Here is a 19,637-nt window from a genome sequence, read left to right on the forward strand (position 1 = left end):
TTGCGAGCGCGCGGAACCAGAGCTCGTCAGCTCTCTGCCCTCTCTCACTTCAGTTCAGTCAGAGTCTGAATAACAGAGGGGAGAAAGAAAACCTCAGGATAAACCCCCTGTCTCTCAGTTTGGAGTTTGGAGCGACCGCAAACCCCGCCAGAGCCGCAAGCAGCGCGCACCGCATCGCATCACGCACTCAGTCCGGTGTGCAGAAGTGAGAGGAGGAATCTACTGCACAAGAGCCTTAAGGACAAACTTTACAGTTATCACACTTCTCTATTAAGTTCAGTTCTAGACGGGCATCGCTTTGTGAGGTTGTTTGTTTTGTTTTATCTTTTATTGTAATGCGTTCGAGTTGAAGATCTCGCGCTGCTGGAGGGGATCATCAAAAGTGAACTGACTTTTATCAGGGAAGCAGATTTAACATCCATCTGGGCCAAATAAAGCAGAACAAGGTAAAGTGTTTTACAATGTTTAATTGCACTGAGACAGTTTCATTACTTTTTGTCCCACAACTTTTTTTTTTGCATGCATGCATCAGCTGTTATGCAAAAACCAAGGGTGCTTATTCAGAACTTATTCATATTAACGTTTTGGGTTCTTCAGGGAATACCCTGTCCTTAACACTTTTTGCAAGATTGCAAACTTTCCTGAATGCACTCTGCATTCAAGATATTCCTTAAGATCTTCACTAAACATTTTTTTTTATATTTTTAAAGCCTAGTGTGTTACCTGATTTTGCATTTCCGTTCTAAGCGTGGTTTATAAAAAAAAATCTCGTAAATTTCCTTTATTAGGAAAACTTTGGGCATGTCGAGGAAGGGGGAAAAAAATAGCTCGGGACTCTCCGAGCACTAAACTGCTCCCTTTGAAACTCGTGCCAGTGCGCGAGGGAACCTTTTTTTTTTCTCCTTCTTTCTTTTGCGGTTTTTACAACTCCGGGAAGTTAAAGGCGTTCTACAAGCGCGCTTCAATCAAGCCCGAGCTCGCACGCGCTTTTAATTTAGCCCCATGCAGCGGGTTGCGGTTTCGAGAGGAGGTGGGGGAGATAAGGATGAAGAAAAGAAGAAAAAGAAGAAGAAGAAGAAGAAGAAGAAGAAGAAGAAGCACAGCCTTTTAAACACAGGTGAAACTGGACGCACGCGGAAAGCAGGCAGGCAGACAGGGAGGAAGCGCGCGCCCGGATTGCTCAGTGCGCGAGGCTGCAGCTCAGTGTCTCACGCGCTCTCATCACAGTCTCTCTGACATGACCGTTAATGCCACCAGCCGCGACGCTTTGTCCTAATATTTTTAGCGACATTCATCGTTTTAGCCTTTATTTATCCATTCTTACACCGTTTATGAGACAGAAAGACTGTTTCAAACCGTTTGTTTCTAATGTTTTTGACAGAAACTTCTGGAGTATGGCCAGGAAGTTAACAGAAACTTCAATTAAAAAATCGCCTGCTAACATCTCCTCATATTTCTAAACTAAAACTTTCACCATTTTACCACTGATTAAATGTTTTCTTTTCCCCAATACAGTAAAGAATTTCATTTGATTAGTCAGTCAGGGTTGACAGATTTTTCAAACAGTGCAGCCTAAAAAACAGAAAGGTGGAAAAATAAGGGTTTATATTAAGTCACTGTGGTGGTGACCAGAACACTAAGCTACAGATAGATGATTATAGAGGAACCTAAGAAGAGCTGTTGTACTGTTGATGGTACATTTACATTGTTTCTGTTTTGCTGCTTTCATAACTTCAGGAATCAAAAATACACAGTGTCTTTATTTCGAAGAGTCTAACCCGGCTAAAACCTTAACCTCTGTCATCTCTCCCATCCGACACAATACCATTTCATCAGTCCAGCTGGAATGGGGAAAAGAAATTTACATTTGGTTTACGCTAAAGAAAAAAAGTTGAAGTTTGACTTGTAAGTAAACTTGACTTGTGGTTTTAGTCCATTGTTTTCATCGAAATGAAGAAAAAAAAAAGGTCTAGGAAGCTAAATAAGATCACATCTGTTTGTCTGTATCTGTATGTGTCACATCTGTATGTTCGGTCATTTTTGTTTAGTGTATCTAATATAAGCACGTTTGTTGAGTACTTATATTTAGTTTGCTGTTAGTACTACCAGAATAATTAATTGACTATTACTATTTAAGTTATTTATTTGGCTGCCTGACCTGCCCTGGTAAAAGTGATATTTTCTGTTCACTCTGTAAAGAAAAATCAGACAGAGAGGAGAGGATTTGAATAAGTGTATTTAACAGCGAGGCCAAGTCATTGTTCCTGCATTCTCTCTCTCTCTCTCTCTCTCTCTCTCTCTCTCTCACAACTCTCTCTTCCATGCTCTTTCTCAGAGAGGCAATGAAAAGTGGAACAAAAGTGTGAAAATGGGCAAGGCCTGTGTCACATAGCGTATCTAAACCCTCCATTTGCATATGAAAACTGCTGTGCAGAAAGAATCCCGCCACTGTTGCAATGGCCGTGTGTGTGTCCGGCGAGTGTGACAGGACGCCGTCGGTATGCAACGCCTGTTTGGGTCACTGTTTGGGTCGCGCAGCTCCCCAGGTCCCCGTGTCAAGTTCTATAGGTACAGAATCAGGGGTTTCCCACTTGCTTCTTTTCATTCTTGTTACCCCTCATTTCCATACCTGTTCAGCCCGTAATGCTGCTGAATATTCCCTCTGGAATGCTCTTTCCCAGCGGGTTCCATACAAACAGCTCAGCTTACGGTTCTCACACACTGCTCACACACCCTCTGAACGGTGCCTCTGTGCTCTCTGGGTGGAAACACGGAAAAGGCGGCCATGGACCGGATTCCCACTGTGCCTTCTTGTCACCTTGGGCTTGATATGGTGATGTGCAGCAAGCTTTCACTTGAGGCTGAAGTGACTAAGACCTAATTTGGAGAAGGGAAATGCTGACTTAGGCAGAACTGAAGCTTGGCAGGATTTTGAGAACTCAGACTGAAAAGCTAGAACAGCTCTCTCTCTCTCTCTCTCTCTCTCTCTCTCTCTCTCCCACACTCCGAAACAAAAGCATGATTGACCAGATTTGTTCACGCTATTAATTTTAATAATGGAGATGCCCATGTTTTTGATGAAGCTAGCCATTTTGGTCTATTGATCTCTTCCCCCTTCATGGTCAACAGTGCCTCTTGACTCATACCCTTGGGGTCACTGGAACATAACCTTATGCACTGAGCTACAATTGTTCACACATCTTATCTCACCTCTCTCAATCTGACTCACTTAGAACCGACTGACAACTAATTTTTCCATTCACACTATTGTATACATCAATGAGAAGACTTAAGGATGCAGCCATTCATTATCCATTGCACTGGCCTGGTATTGGATCTGATCCACTGATGAATTTTATGCTGTGAATATGTGTGACAATAAGGACACAGCTTGTCTTACAGCAGGCCACCAACCTGCCTGTGATCAAATAACTTGGCAACCGATACTTACTGTGAGGATGTCAGTGTTGGATCAGTATCGGGTATCGGCTGATGCTTGGAGATCTGATATTGGTGTAGTATTAAAAATGGAGAAGTTGGACCGATGCATCCCTATTAGATCAGGGTTGTCTTTTAATTCCACCACTACCTCCGCGGATCATTTTGGAAGGTCACATTGACACATTTTTAGAAAAAGTGTACTAAACTTCACCCTACCTTGTCTGGGTGTACCTTTAGTATATATCTTTTACCTAAAAAGAAGCATTCAGTCTACCTTAAATTCATTAATCAAAAAATTAATTCTGGTGTATTTATGTACTTTACATTCTTTTCCAGTGTACACTATGTCCATGTTTTCAGGTAAAAGACCAAAGGACCAGCTCTTGAGAGAATAACCCCAGTGACAGTTTAATACTATATTCCCTAAGATTGTATGCCACATTGTGTGCCTTTCAAGATTTGATCTGACAGTACAAAAAAAAAAGCTAGATCATCATCTGGCTAAAACTGCACACTGGACACATGCATGCGAACAACTATGAAGATCTGTGGTTTGCAGTGCAGTGCCTTGTGCCATACTCAGCACCCCTGTGTTGTTTGAGGCTTACACACTAATGGCATTTTACTGTGTGAGCCTAGTGTAAACAGTCATGTAACAAACTTCACCAAACTCTCTCTAAGTTTAGCTTCTGCAAACGCCACCCTGAGCGCTGGCCAAGAAGGACGAGAGCCTGGCAGCGCAGCATTCCAGTGGTGTCTCTGGAGCTTTAGCGTTAGCCATCATTCTCTCTAGCTAGTGTGTGTGTGATTTGGCTGTCCAGGCGGAGTGGTGTCGCTTTGGTTTGGCAGTTCAAATGAAATCAAGTCCAGAGCTCTTAAGTGAGAGAATAGGAGAAGCTGTTGCTGTTCCATTGCCATCTTTTGCATCCTGTCGCGTTCCAGCGTAGCAATAATGATAAATGTTATTGTCCAGATTTGTAATTTAGATAAAATAGGAATTTTAAGCACCATAGTCTTAGAATGCTGGATAAACCCCAAACTCGGTTCCTTTCTGTCCTTCTATATCTTCTGGATTTCCATGTGCTGTGGCGTTGTAATATTTTCCTGCACACATTCCAAAGTGTAGATTGTGATCAGTGTTGTTGTAGAGAAATATTGTCTTAATGCCAAGTTTTGATGCCAAGTTGCTCTCCTCTCTTTTTTTCTCTTCCACCCCACTGCTTGTGTATGTGTGTGCTGTGTGCATCAGAACACACACCCTGAGCTGTGAATATCCCCGGTAGTCAGTATGAATAACACACACACACACACACACATGTTAGTAATGATAGCTTTCTGGCGTTTGTGGGCAGCACTACTGGAGTGTGATTGGCATGTGGAAATGCCCATGTGCTTCCGCACCGTTGGTGCCGCTCATGTGTATGTTCTCTACATGTGCTCCTCATCTGTGTGTATGTATGTGCGTGTGTGTGCCTGTGTGTGTCCTAACAACCTGCTAGAAATAACCAAAGTCTCCAGTGAATAGCTACACTAAGCCAATCCTGGTTAAAAGGCGATTTACGGCACATTAACACTGCTCACAGATGAATCGACTGACCGAGTGATTGATGAAAGACATTGTCGATCTGAGCTCTTTCATCCAGCCAGTGATGGATAACACGTTTTCCAAACAAGCACGATTAATTAATGACTGATTGTGTGTGCTTGTAGCTTTGACCATTTGCACATGGTCACTTAGAGACCGAACAACTTGCGCTTTTTTCTGTTCTGAACCCTATTTTTAGGAAAATATTTAAATGTGACTTAATGGCTGAAAATCACACTATTAGCAATGGAAACCAATCACTCATGTTCCCAGTGTTAGCTTAGTTATTGCGCAGCTGGTGAGGAGTAATTGTAATCCGTATGCTTGTTCTCTTTGATGGTTGCAGTGAGATCAGCGAAAAGGTTGCGGAATTGACATTTTTTTTTATTTCGATTTGGCTTTTATGTAAGCGATTAAGAGGGGATAAGTGATGGTCATGCAAACACTATGGAGCATTACTGTGCTCAGAGAGTTTAAGCTGTTTAGAATTATCCTCCCCTTAATCCTCCAGCCAACCTCATAACACACAGACACACACAAACACACACACACACACACACACACACACACACACACACATGCTCCGTTTGTCACGCATCTCATTTTCGATAAGACCGAAAGGGTTACAAAAAGTTCTTGTTCCTGCAATATATTAAAGAACATATAAATAAAAAAAAAACAGCAGCAAAACAAGGTTGACACGATTGTGGTCGGCTCTGCCTTCAAATTATCCCCTCACAAATTATGATCAGACATTCTCCCTGGCTCTAATTAAACATTTAGCGTTATTTGTTCCAGATGGAGTTGTTTTGAAGTTTAATTTTAGCAAGAGAATACCCTCCATTGTGGGAAAGGCGACTGTATCCAGGGTATCTGACAAAATCCTGGTTTAATGCTCTCACATTCTATGACCTTATCAGAATCTGGACCATGAATGTTCTGTGTGCTAGATCTAGAACTGGGTTCCATAACTGTCCCATATCGCTTTAACGTTCTCAAGTTCTATGATATCTTCAGAATCTGTCTTAGGATTGGCCTGGATCTAGAACGTCAAAGAAGCTAGATCAGACTAAATTGTCTTATTCAGTCTGTGGGGTTCCACAACTCTGCCATGGCTCCACAACTCTACCATGGTTACACAACTCTGCCATGGTTACACATCTCTGCCATGGTTACACAACTCTATCATGGTTCCACAACTCTACCATGGTTCCACAACTCTACCATGGTTCCACAACTCTACCATGGTTCCTGAACTCTACCATGGTTCCACAACTCTACCATGGCTCCACAACTCTACCATGGTTCCTGAACTCTACCATGGTTCCACAACTCTACCATGGTTCCACATCTCTGCCATGGTTCCACAACTCTCCCATGGTTCCACAACTCTACCATGGTTCCACAACTCTCCCATGGTTCCACAACTCTCCCATGGTTCCACAACTCTACCATGGTTCCACAACTCTACCATGGTTCCTGAACTCTACCATGGTTCCACAACTCTACCATGGTTACACAACTCTACCATGGTTCCTGAACTCTACCATGGTTCCTCAACTCTGCCATAGTTCCACATCTCTGCCATAGATTCACAAGTCTACCATATCTCTATCTCTAACTCTATATATATCTCTATATCATATCTCCAATACAACAGAATCCTAGTTTCATGTCCTCATATTCTTTGACATTTCCAGAGTCATTTTCATGAGTGTCCTACAACTAGAACTTCAAAATCCAGAATTTCATAATTCAGCTTTAACCATCCGGACAATTCCAGTTTGAATGTTCCATGAGAACCTATATTTTTGTATCCAACCTGACTCATAACTGAAACATAAAGCTAAACAGTTAATGATTACCAGTCTTATTGGATCTTCAGGAATTGGGAGTTGATTTCCCTTGATTTCCCTTCTGGTTACTAACTTGTGATCTTAACATTTAAACTTCCGCTACTCATTAGAAAGCTTTACCAGGAGTGGGGCTTGGACCCAATAGATATATATCTTAAATCCAATGCCTTAACCACTCGGACATCCTGGTAACCACAGGGCTTTGAGCTGTTGTGTGCACTGACTGTCTTCACAAAAAGCTTATTTCGCTAATAAAGCCAATGACTGTTAGTTACTCAGTGGAAAATCTAAAATTAAGATCTTATAAGAGTCTGAAAATGACCACAGTTTCTTCTAAATGGCTCTTTAAAGACTTTCAGTCAGGGTTGCCAGTTCTCAGTACAAATTCCAGACCAACTTTTTCTCCAAAAGCATGGAAAACAACAGTTTGGGCATTGGAAAAGGAGGCACATTACATTTATTTTTTCAGTCTTTGCATGAAACCAAGTTCACTGTGGTGATTCCCGATCTGCAGTACACCTGTTTTATCCTCACTCCATACACCCTCCATAATCCCTTCCTCCCTCTCGCAATCTGTGCACTATATCTTAAAACAGAAATGGTTCTGTACATTGTGGATACCTTCTGGCACTTAACTTTGTTTTGAATAAGCCCATATTTGTGGATTAAGGCCCACAACCTTGTTCCAGAAACATGCCCAGTTTTGCAGTAAATACCATGAACCTGGTTTCAGTACAAAAGTGAATGTAGTGATGTTTTGTCAGTCAGTGACACTTCCCTCCAAAATTGAATGCCTTTAACATTCAAACCTGAGCAGTACCCAACAGCGACAAACCTAATGTCCGGGAGAGTGGCGAAGAACAGAAAGAATGTTTGTGTAAATTTGAGCAAACCACAAGAAACAAAAAGGATGTTTAAGAGAATGTGACTTTTAAAGGGAAAGACTTTTAAAGATGGAATAAAGGATGGGGAGGAGGTGAAAGAACAAGAGAAAACAACAAAGAAAGACAGAGAATGAATGAAGAGAGTGGTGGTGGAGAGAAAGAGAGAGAACGAGAGGGAGGAGGGAGGAAGAGAGGTCATTAAAAGGACACCCGCTCGTTCCAGCTGCAGTAAAGAAGGCAGTAAAGTATCGGACTAATCTGCCATCATTAGCCTGATTATATCAGCAGGGATCAGGGTTAGCCATCAGCTTCGATCAATGGGGCCCAATCAATAGACAGAGGATAGGATCTGAGTGACAGGGTTGGGACACCGAGCAGCACTGCATGTCGGGTGACAAAGGAATAAAGTGGACACTGACATATGTTAGTCTCATATCGGTTTTAGTTTTAACCAGACAAATGCTAGCAGTATTAGCCACTAGTATCCTTAACCTTGACCATAACAAATAAGTGCACATTTTTTTTCTGTTACTTATATTTATCACAGAATTATGTATTATGTACAACCGAGTAACATTAAAAAGAGTAGAAAATCACCATCCCACAGAGTCAAACATGTTCCCACAGCTGAGATTCATATTGGGGTGAACTCGTAAAAAGTTATGAAATTAGAGCTTGAGCTTTTCTTCTTATGAAATTCAATTAAATCTCTCTCGTGTGTTATATTTCTCCCAGATAATGTTGCTGCAGACTTGATGACTCACCTGCAAAGTTAACATTTTCCCCACATGCTATTTTATTAGATTAGCAAGACTAATGATTTGTGAAGTTTAGGATTGAAGTATGCAAATAAAAATTTGACAAATATTTTCTGAACCTTAAAGACACGTTAATATTTTTGCAATGATAAGATCTTTAACTCAACAGACTTCCCTCACATGCACACACAGCTTTAAATTTCGCAGGACTGGTTTTAGAGTGACCAGGAAATAATGAACTGACATGACAAATGAACAAGTCCGGACGGCTGAAATGCTCCAGAACAAATACAAACAAACACACATGTGCTTGACATCTGTGTGCGTGTGAGTTTCAGCGCCAGCGACTCTAGTCCGGGTGCAGATCCGGTGTTAGCTGTCAACATCGTTATGTAACACGGGAACTGATAATTAGTCCATGAACCAGTTTTCAATGTCTGAAGTTGCATCAGTGCAGAAATATCAAGTTCAATTCTGCATCTGATGAATGAGAAATATTAAGCAGGTTTCTGTATCCACATGTGACCATATGTGCATTTTACAAGTGGTTCGTTGCATGTCATGCACACACACACACACACACACACACATGCTCCGGTTTGGCTCCTGGAGTATGTATGTCGAAATTAAAGATGCATCGACGCAGACTGAATCGATACAACCTTCCTTGAAGTGAATTGTATTTGTTGGATTCTTTTCATGGAGGCATTCAAAATCCAAAATAATTACAGAGTAAATGTAATGTGAATTGGATTTATTTCCAATTTCTTTTTTTTTTTCACATATTTTAACACACACAGTGTTTGACATAAGGTTCAAGCAAAAGGTTTACATAAGAAGGAGAATAAAATAGAATTTAAAAAATATATATATATATTTATGAAAAAATGAAAATAAAAATGGAAATATCTGTGCGAACAAATGGGAATATTATATACAATTTGTTTATATAATTTTTAAACAAGACATTATTTACTACATTTAATCACTGGTTAACAACAACGGAGTTTTGATAGAAAGACCGTTTTTTTTTTTTTGCACCAAAGAAGTAAGGAAAGCAGAATTGGAATAAAAAATTCTGAAATTTGAGGAAAAAAAATGAAAATTTTGAGTGAGTACAACCTGATGAGCAAACAAAATGGGCTGTGAATTTTTCAAAATTCTTTATGCTTATGAAATAAATAATTTCTGTATAACATTCATGTACATTATAAAAACAGGAACATTGTAGACTTTGCAAATCAAAATGTACCACTTAATTTAATTACAGGTTATTTAACATGTTACTCAACTGTACTAGAATCTTTTGCACTCATGTTGCAGTCATGCTTTATGGTCTCTTCCTTTCTGTAGCAGAATGAGGCGAGTGTTTGGCTGCTTCGCAGTGCTGTTCTTGACGTCGGTGCTGGGTGTGATTGGGCAGAAGTTACCCACTCGTGATGAAGGCCTGTTCCAGATGCAGATCCGGGATAAGGCTCTGTTTCACGACTCGTCTGTAATTCCCGATGGAGCTGAGATTAGTGGATACCTTTTCAGGGACACGCCAAAGAGGTATGCCTACACACACACAGACACACACACACACACACATCCACATTTTGTTTCTGTTTAAAGAGTGTTGCATGTGTATACTAAGAGCTTCCAAGAATGCAAGAATCTACACCGCCATCTCTCTCCAAACACTGCATTTTTTTTCACTGGGAGAGCTGCACTCCACTCCTGATCAAACCTTACAGATGTCCTGTAATACGTTTTACAAGTCGTGAAGGTCTTTCACGCAGCTCCATGTGTGGATATGTTTTACGTGTCCTAATGGAGAATATGGAATCGATTACAGGCAGCACACAGCTGATGAGGGCATAAGGAGGCATGCATTATGGATGAGATGCTGGGAAACGTGGGTGTGTGCGCGTGAATGAGAACCACTTTTGATGAAGAAGCAGGTGTCTCTAGCGAAAGACGATACCCACATTCGCAGCACTTCTGCTCTCTCTCTTTCTCTCTCTCTCTCTCATATGCAAGGTTGTTTCAAAGGGCACAAGTGGAAACTCAAATGAATCAATCACCTCCAACATGTAGGCCACATATGGACGTGTCAGACTGTTCCCATAGTTTCTGTCTCACACATTCTCTTTGGTTCATATTCTATGCAATTAAGCTTACAGGTGAAATTTTGTGCCTGGGTTAACTAGAAAAAACTAGCAAAAAAATGTCTACCACACATTTGACATTGACTCTTATTCATAATGGTGCTGAAATCGCAACTTTATCAGATGTACGCACCAAATCTAGAGCAAGATCGGTAGAAAGTGTGCGAATAGTAATAGCTCATTATTTAGTCACCCCTTAGTGAGTTAATCTATTTAATCTTTCATGATGTTCTGCTAAGATGGGTCAGTAATCAAGCTGACATTACAGCTCTTTGTTCAGTAGCTGAGTCCTTCATCGAGAGCGTTAGTATGCTGTGAACTCATGTAGTAGCGTTGAGGAGTTACTATGATGAGGGTGTTAATGGTGCTGGTGCTCAGGGACTGCTCTCTCCATAGTCGAAGAATATATGGGACGAAGTCATGCTTGAGTAAGAGTTTGCGGTCTATAGAGCATTAAAGTTGTTCTTTATGACATACAGAATAATATATTTTTAAGTACAGGAACATGGAATAGTCTACAAGTTCCCCACCCTGGTTCTACCCTGAAACCCTAATTTTCCTATTTTCCCTGCTCAACTCAGGAAAGGCTGATTAGTAGCTGAATAGTTGAGCCTGGGTCAATTGGAGAAGGGAATACACCAAACTGCACAGAACTTAGCGGTAGGACCAAGGTTGTGAACCTGTCCACTAGTGCATGCTACTGCACCCCACAGCATATTCTTCTGTTTTATCCTTTATCCTGTATATATGTGTACAAGACAAGGTTTGGAACCTGTGGAATCAGTGGACAGTTTTATTATTAACCTCATTGTTAGCCTACATGTCATGTTTTCGACAACTCTCAGAGTCATCAAACATAATAACTATGCCTGGAATAAGAACTAGCTTTCAGGATTGCCTGAGGATCTCAAACTAGTCGCTATTTTTTATCAAGTAGCAAATAAATAGATAGCTGGCTAAATAGATTTTAACCACAGACGTCTTTTTTGTGTCATGTATTGGTCATTTGCTGATAATTACCCACAATTACCTAATGCCTACCAACCATGTCAGGTAAAGGCATACACATTGGCCTTCTGGGACTGACCTCACCACAGCCAATTTTGATTTCTTGGATTCCAGCCATCAGGAACCAAACTTGCGATCTGTTGAGTCTAGCCTCGGATTTGGTCACAATAACATATGTCAGACTGTAAGTGTCATTTATTCCGGCTGCATTGGAAGACAATGCCTTCAGCCCTGAACTGTTTTGTTGCTTTCGCAGGTACTATTTTGTGGTAGAGGAGGACAACACACCGCTGTCAGTGACGGTGACTCCATGTGACGCTCCACTCGAGTGGAGGCTGACGCTGCAGGAGCTCCCGGAGGAAGCCAGCGGAGAGGCATCAGGTAACTACAATCAGGTTTCAGTAGTCTGCATTACTTTTGCGCAAATTTTATCCTAAATGAAAAATTTTAAGCACAGAGTGATATCCCTGCTGAACCACTAGACTTAAAGTATATTTATAAATCCCTAACAAGGTAGCTGAAAGTATAGTCTAGAGATATGTGCTAGAGAAACAGCCAAATGGAGAGTCGATAATGGGGTCTTCAGCTATCACCAATCAATACAGCTTACAGCTTAATGCACACTTACATACCTCCTTCCATCCATCTCCGGATGGAAGATCAGACAGAATTAGAATTGGACATTCAATCCTTATGCACTTTATTAAAGTACAGAACAGTGTGTCCTGGATAGCTTTGCCATTCAGCAATGACATCCTTTCAGATGCTGCAGTGTCTTCAGATGACAAAGTCAGAGGATATTCTTTAGTTTAGGTTTCATTAGGCTACAAAGACGAACTTCTCCAACAAATGACTTTTGGATGTGTTGCTTTTTGTTTAATCAGCCAACCAGACAAGTTTCAGTGAATCACCTCGAGATGTCAGATAAAAATAGTCACAAATTGATTTTACGTAAATATAGGAAAGACTGTGTGAATGAGCCTGACTATCCTGAGTGCGTAACCATGAATCTGGGTAAATATTTGTAAATATTTGTTGTCTGTGAGGTGGTGCTTTCCAGAGAAGTCTCCGGCTAGGATTTGTGTGTGTGTGTGTGTGTGTGTATGGGTGGGTTGTTGGGCGTGTTTCTGGCTAAGTCTAACCACACTTAATGTGCTCATGAACTTACATCCATGTACTGGAAAGACGAAGAATAATGGAGCGATAGATCAGATAGAGATTATAAATACATGGTGTAGACTTTATGAGGAATTTCATTTTGTGGTCCAATCAATCCAGTGTATAATTCAAGCAGAAATGGAGTTTCATGGTTTTTTTCTTTACTTCATTTACTTCCTTTTACATCAAAGCACCGTTGCAGCGCATGTTCTCGTCCTGTTAGCTGTTCTCCTTCCCTGCCTGTAGGTCTATACCCTAATGTTTTTTTACTCTCTGATCTCCCATCGTCCCTTTTTCTGCTCGCTCTCTCCCCATCTGGAGCGTATCTGAAAATGCAAATAGCACCACAACACACCAGAACTGGAGTGGAGTCGTGGTTTTATTTAGAGAGAGGATTAGAACTAAAGAGATAGAATAATTAGAGAATGAGAGATTGAGATTATCAGTGTGCATTTGAAAGGATTGCCTGGTGTGCATGCGTGTTTTGTTTCTAACTGAGTATTAAAGACATCCATGTGCACATGAATCCATAATATGACCAACATGTGTGTCTGTTTTACTCTGTGTGTGTGTGTGTGTGTTGGGGGCATCTTTGAATACGGTAATGTGTACCAGAGCACTTCTCATCCCTCTTGCATTAATCTATTAATTCATTTTTACTCAAGGGTGCCGGTTTTATTTTTCCAGAATGTCTACATTTCCGTCTTAGTTTATTTTATGACCGGATTTTGCCACTGGTCCTGAGGTAGAGGCATTCATCATCATTATTACCATCTTCATCCACCCCAGACTCAGAGAAAATTTATACAGCATAACATGTACTGTAAATATACAGTGACATACATAGTTCTGGGTGCTGGGTCTCCGTACATAATCCTCAAGCTTTTTTGGCATGTTTGCCGAACACCTCCGAAGGGAACGGCGTCTTTGTGCTTGCTGTCTGTTAATTTAGTACGCTCTCTTCGGTTGACAGACAAAATATTATGCTTTCGCGTCCAGCTTTAAGGAGAAACCCTGGATGGGGACTGTGGGCTGGAGAGAGGCTACAAGGCGCCTCTGTTTGGCTGTGGAGTTTTGGGGGGAAGGCAGAGTGAATATTGGGCTCTGATGTTGAGCAGTGTTTGGAGAGAAAACACTGCAGCTAATGGCATGAACGACTAATCATCCACTAAGGCTCAGGACAGTAAGACTGACCTCCTCAGGATTGACATGATACAACACTGAACTTTCCTTTAAGCTGCAAGTTGCTTTCTGTTGCTACCTGTTGGTGTCAAGTGAGGCAGGAAAGGAAAGCAAATCATCAAGTGGAGGGTTGAGGAAGAGAAGTTTTTAATTAGTAAGGGGTGGATAAGTCGAGCACAGATATCCAAACAGCTAAAATAATGATGCATACCTAAATCATGAATTGTTTACTTTTCTGAGGAGTTTCTTTAAAAGTGTGGCTTCACAAAGAGACTGGAGACTCTTGTGATTCTTCCAAACCTCATGCAGATGTGTTTGTGTTTCCTAGGTGAGCCAGAGCCTCTGGAGCAGCAGAAGCAGCAGGTAACAGCCAGTGAAGGCACAGAGCTCTTCTCCTACAAAGGCAATGATGTGGAGTCATTCGTCTCCAGCAGCTCACCCTCAGGCCTCTACCAACTGGATATTCTCTCCACTGAAAAGGACACCAGCTTGAAGATTTATGCCACCACCACACCAGAATCAGATCAGCCCTACCCAGAGCTGCCCTACGACCCCAGAGTGGACGTCACCAGCCTGGGCCGTACCACCGTCACGCTGGCCTGGAAACCCACCCCCACTGGCTCCCGAATGGGCCAACCTGTGCATTACTGCGTGGTTGTCAACAAAGAGCACAACTTCAAAAGCCTGTGTGCTGCTGAGGCCAAGATGGGCACCGATGACTCCTTCATGGTAGCACCCAAGCCTGGGCTAGACTTCAGCCCATTTGACTTTCCACGTTTTGGCTTTACTTCTCCAGAGAATGACCTCACCAAGGACCGCCATCGGTCTCTGAATGCCAACCGAGTGCCAGCTTCCAAGCAGTGGCGTTCTCCAGGTACCAATCCCAGGACCTCGGACATCCGCAAGATCTGCATTGGCAACAAGAACATATTTACTGTGTCAGGGCTGAGGCCAGCCACACAATATTACTTTGACGTGTTTGCTGTCAACGTAGCCTCCAACGCTAGTACGGCCTATGTCGGCACCTTTGCCCGTACCAAGGATGAGGCTGAGCCCAAGACCGTAGAGTTGAAGGATGGAAAGATGGCTGACATATTTGTTGAGAGAAAGGGTATCAAGCTGCTGCGATTTGCTCCTGTTTCTTCCCACCGGCGTGTTTCCCTTTCTGTGCACTCCTGCCTGGATGCTGTTCATGTACAGGTTCGCCGCGATGGTAAACTTGTGCTCTCACAGAATGTGGAAGGAGTACGTGAATTCCAGCTCCGCGCCAAGCCCAAGGCCAAGTACCTTATCCGTGTACGCGGATCTCGCAAAGGCGCTTCGGCTCTGAAGGTGTTAGCAAGCACGCGTGCCGATGCCAAGCGACCCTTCCCTTCTCTCCCTGAGGATACACGAATCAAGGCCTTCGACAGACTACGCACATGTGAATCGGTCACTGTGGCCTGGCTCGGCACACAGGAGCGCAACAAGTATTGCGTGTACCAGCGTGAGGTACCTGACGGATACGGTGAGGAGCAGCGCCGCCGCCAACGCAACCAGTGTGCCGGACCTGAGACGCGTCGCAGGGATGAGAAAGTGCTCTGCAAATACTTCCACAGTGCTAACCCACACAAAGCTGTAACCACCGAAACCATCACAGGCCTGGAGCCGGGCAAGAGCTACCTCCTTGATGTCTACGCCATCGGTCATGGCGGACACTCGGTCAAGTACCAGAGCAAACTGGTGAAAACGAGGAAATACTGCTAAAATGAAAACAAAACATATACAAAAAAAATCCCACAAAATAGACTCTGCACAGAATAAATATATTATATATATAATGAGAGGAAAAGTTTATTTAACTGGAAGTGATATTCTACTAAGTTGTTCTTTTTTTGCTGACTGACTACTTGGTGAGATACTGGGAGGAATCGTTGGTCATTCTGTTTTCCGTTGTGTTGTGAGAACTATGTTAAACTCATCTGCATATCGTTTGCGATCGCATCAACCCCTCCCGATCCTCTCTCTCTCACTGAGTACTCACATTTAGAAAGAGTTCTTAAGTTATTTTATACCTCTTCATTTTTGTTTTGCTATTTGAATTGTTTATTTTTTTTTTTGCTTGTTACTTGTTATAATTATTCCTGCTATGAAAAAAAAAACTATGTTGTAAAATTCCCTGACGAAGTCGGGCGGTTTGTCGAGGTGTTGTCCCCTCCCCCGCTGCCTTTGTCTGTATATTATCTCATTCTGTGAGTGAATCGCTTTGGGATTCTGTAAATGTGCTCTTCTCTGTGTCCGCTCTGCCTGTCACATGTACAGAGTGCTTCTGCCAATATTCATGTACATAAAACCCTAAATATAGAGGCCAGTAATCCCCCTCCCGGTGTGGCTTCTGGTGTTGTGTTTCTCCGCAGGGATTAATCACTTGCTCATAAAGAGGTGCACGGATAGGGATCAACGGCCGCGTCCTTTAAGCCATGTCCGGGACGTTGTAGGTGGATTATGGTACAACATGTCGAGAGGTTTTAAAAGGGATAACGTACATGACCGAAACGCACATTTATCACACGCACTTATGCGCAGCCTCAACTGTAGTCCCATAAACACAGCGAGGCAGGTGCCTTAATACCTCGCTCTAACTGGGAGATCGTCGGGACAAGCAGGGCAAAGCCGAAAAGAACCTGTCCATTTTCCACTTCATTCATGACAAGCTGGGATTTATTGCCTTCATCCTTCATGCAGCCCATCAGTCATGAAACCAGACCCGGTCCAGATGTCGCAGTTTAACTCTCGATAGCTGGAACTGTCAAGACCTAGTGATATTATACACAACTTTCCCAACAGATCTGCTCAAACCTCAAACAAGTCAGAACCACACTTACTTTGGCTTGTTTGCCAAATCTGGGCCATGGCGTGCAAAAAAATCTGGCTCTCGCTAGGCTTACAAACAATCCGATTCAGGCTTCACAATCAGACTTGTGAGTGAGAACATACAGGCATGCAAATAAACAGCGACATCCAAACACACGTGTTAACACGAACGATCCTTCTGTCATACTCTAGATTTATAGCCTCTGATTTTCGGCTTGATTTTAGTGTCAAAAACGTCGTAAAAGAAGGTGGCTGATTCGGCTACAGATTAAAAACAGCAGATGATCCGTATTGATTTTCAATTCAGATATCAGTGTGTGATCTAAAAATCTGCCAATAAGAAGATTAGATTAAGACGGGACAGCTATAAATATGGTAGTGATAATAACAACAACTTTTTTCGGAACTTCAAACTCACTTTGAAGAATGTTTGTGTTTATGTGATGTTTTCTGACTGATGATGTAAGCAGAATTTTTTATTAATTGAAAGCATACCATTAGAGGATCTTCCGCCTAAATTGGCTAAATCCACACACACACACACACACACACACACTGAATCATACAGGTGAGTTTAGTTTTTGCTTTGTGTCTACATCAAGAGCTTCTCTGCAAGGTTTCAAATGTCACTTGCTTTCCCCTTCATCCACCTCACACATTATCCAGAGATCAGGAGTCACCCAGAGCTTCATCTGGTTTGGATTAACCTTCACACTTCTCTAAATTGATCTGCAAGACCTCAGCTAGTTAGTGGTTTGGATTCTGACTCACTTGTTCGATTCCTTCGAACGACTCACATGATTCGAATAGACTCCTTCGACGATTCCTTTGAATTAGAATAGCTGAAGGTTTTGACTCCTACTGTGACTCATGTCCACATATGGAGCAAATGCATATCAAAGAACATCTTGAAGCCACTTGTTCAACACAGTACTGGTTCTTCTTTTCTGCTCTAATAAAACAACAACAACATTTGTCTACTGAATATATACTTAAAAAAAACAAATATAACAAAAATGCTGAGGTGCAAAAACACAGTTTTCTGCTTTTTACAAAGTACTTGCATTATATGAATTTCCTTTCTAGTCGCTAGTTCGAGTTACTGTTGTGTTTTAGTAAGTAAAGATATCTCGAATAAAGGAGAAATTCTCATTTTGAGATCATTATATAACAAATATGTAAGTCCTGTTAGCTTATTCCTAGATATACTTTTTACTCTGTTGATTCTTCCTATACGCAACATGATCTTCCAATAGAATAAGCCTGAAAGGAAACCTCAGATAAAAAGAAAAGATCTCGGCTTAATGTTCTCCTATTCGTTGAAGGACAATCGAAAAAGAAAAGCATAAATATTCAACGTTCATAATATTCATATTTAACTTTTCGACGTTGTTAAAAATTAGCATGCACACTTCGTTACCCCTGGAAGATAGACAAACACGACTGCAGCGACCAACACGAAGCAGATCTGCAAAAATAATGTCGCTTTTCTAGAAAACTGCAATTTGTACTATGAGTACTTTTTATTGTCCATTGATAGCTGTGTTTAATGTTGTGTAATGTCCAAGAAACTTGTGAGATCCTATCATAACAGCGATGTGTAAATAATCGTATCTTAATCAACATTTTTTTCCTCTCTCAAGGGTAATAGAACATAAATGGCAGCTTTTTATGTTACTTTAAACTCCTCCATCCTGAAGACTTCTTTCTTCGATGAGAACCAGTAAACAGGACCTCAAACAACCTAACGATTATTTAATGTTTTTTTTATTTAATTATTTACTTGTAATCTGTTTTTTTTCATCCAATAGGGATGTAGATGGTTGTAGGAAATGGTTCAATGTTCAAGAATAAAAAATAAAAATTCAGCAATGCAGTGATGTAAAAATATACAATATTTATATCCGTAACCCTGGCTCAAGGCTCTGGGTTGTTGATCGGAGGATTGGGGTTCATGCCCCAGCACCACCAAGCTCCACTGGTAGGGCAATTGAGCAAGGCCCTTAACCCTCCCTGCTCCAGCGGCGCTGTATCATAGCTGCCCCTGCGCTCTGACCCCAACTTCGTCAACTGGGATATGCGAAGAAAAGAATTCCACTGTACTATAATGTATGTGTGGCGATAATAAAGGCTTCTTGCCCTCTTCTAAGTAATATAATTGGGGCCGACCATATAATCGGGGTCGGTCATATCATCAGATTTCGCCTAAATATTCGATGATTAAATAATTCTGGGTGTCACAACTGATGGGATGAATCCCATGATGCAACGTTCTTATACAATTTCCGGTCATTTTGTTCCTCTCCAGATCCTAGTGTTAAATATAAAGCTTTGTTAGAAAACCTTAGCAAAGTAAAATATCGGGGTATGTACTGTGTTTGGTGGTCCAGGTGTTGGACTACTGATCAGAAGGTTGTGAGTTCAAATCCCAGGTCCACCAAGCTGCCACTGCTGGGCCCCTGAGCAAGGCCCTTAACCCTCAATTGCTCAGTTGTATTAAAAAAAGAGAGAAAAAGTTGCTCTGGATCAGGGTGCCTGCCAAATGCAAGAAATGTTCAGACAAATCTACACGCTTAAAGAAATATTTAATCATCCTGACTCTCAGCATTTTCTTTTGTCCTGGAACGATTCTTCACCGCAAGTTGCTTCACCTAGCAGCCAAAAGTTACTTGGACACAAAAACAGGACTTGTTGCTGTAAAAGCAGTAAAAACAGACTACGGGTGAAGGAAGTGCCATAGATTAATAAATGGTCTCAAACGG

General features: G+C 41.7%; 1 protein-coding gene across 2 annotated transcripts; it reads left to right on the forward strand.

Annotated features, from left to right (window-relative positions):
• Positions 1 to 16,381, forward strand: ndnf (neuron-derived neurotrophic factor). 2 transcript variants are annotated; one of them, XM_058410697.1, is made up of 4 exons: positions 1 to 446; positions 9,881 to 10,075; positions 11,939 to 12,063; positions 14,351 to 16,381. In XM_058410697.1, the coding sequence occupies exons 2-4, from the start codon at positions 9,882 to 9,884 to the stop codon at positions 15,766 to 15,768; spliced, it is 1,737 nt and encodes a 578-aa protein (XP_058266680.1). In that variant the 5' UTR covers positions 1 to 446; position 9,881; the 3' UTR covers positions 15,769 to 16,381. The 2 variants fall into 2 exon arrangements, with proteins under 2 accessions (XP_058266680.1, XP_058266679.1); XM_058410696.1 differs by having other exon boundaries at positions 2 to 446; positions 9,878 to 10,075.
• The last annotated feature ends 3,256 nt before the right edge of the window (positions 16,382 to 19,637 follow it).

The sequence above is a fragment of the Hemibagrus wyckioides genome, linkage group LG15 (assembly GCF_019097595.1).
Source record: "Hemibagrus wyckioides isolate EC202008001 linkage group LG15, SWU_Hwy_1.0, whole genome shotgun sequence".
NCBI lineage: Eukaryota > Metazoa > Chordata > Actinopteri > Siluriformes > Bagridae > Hemibagrus > Hemibagrus wyckioides.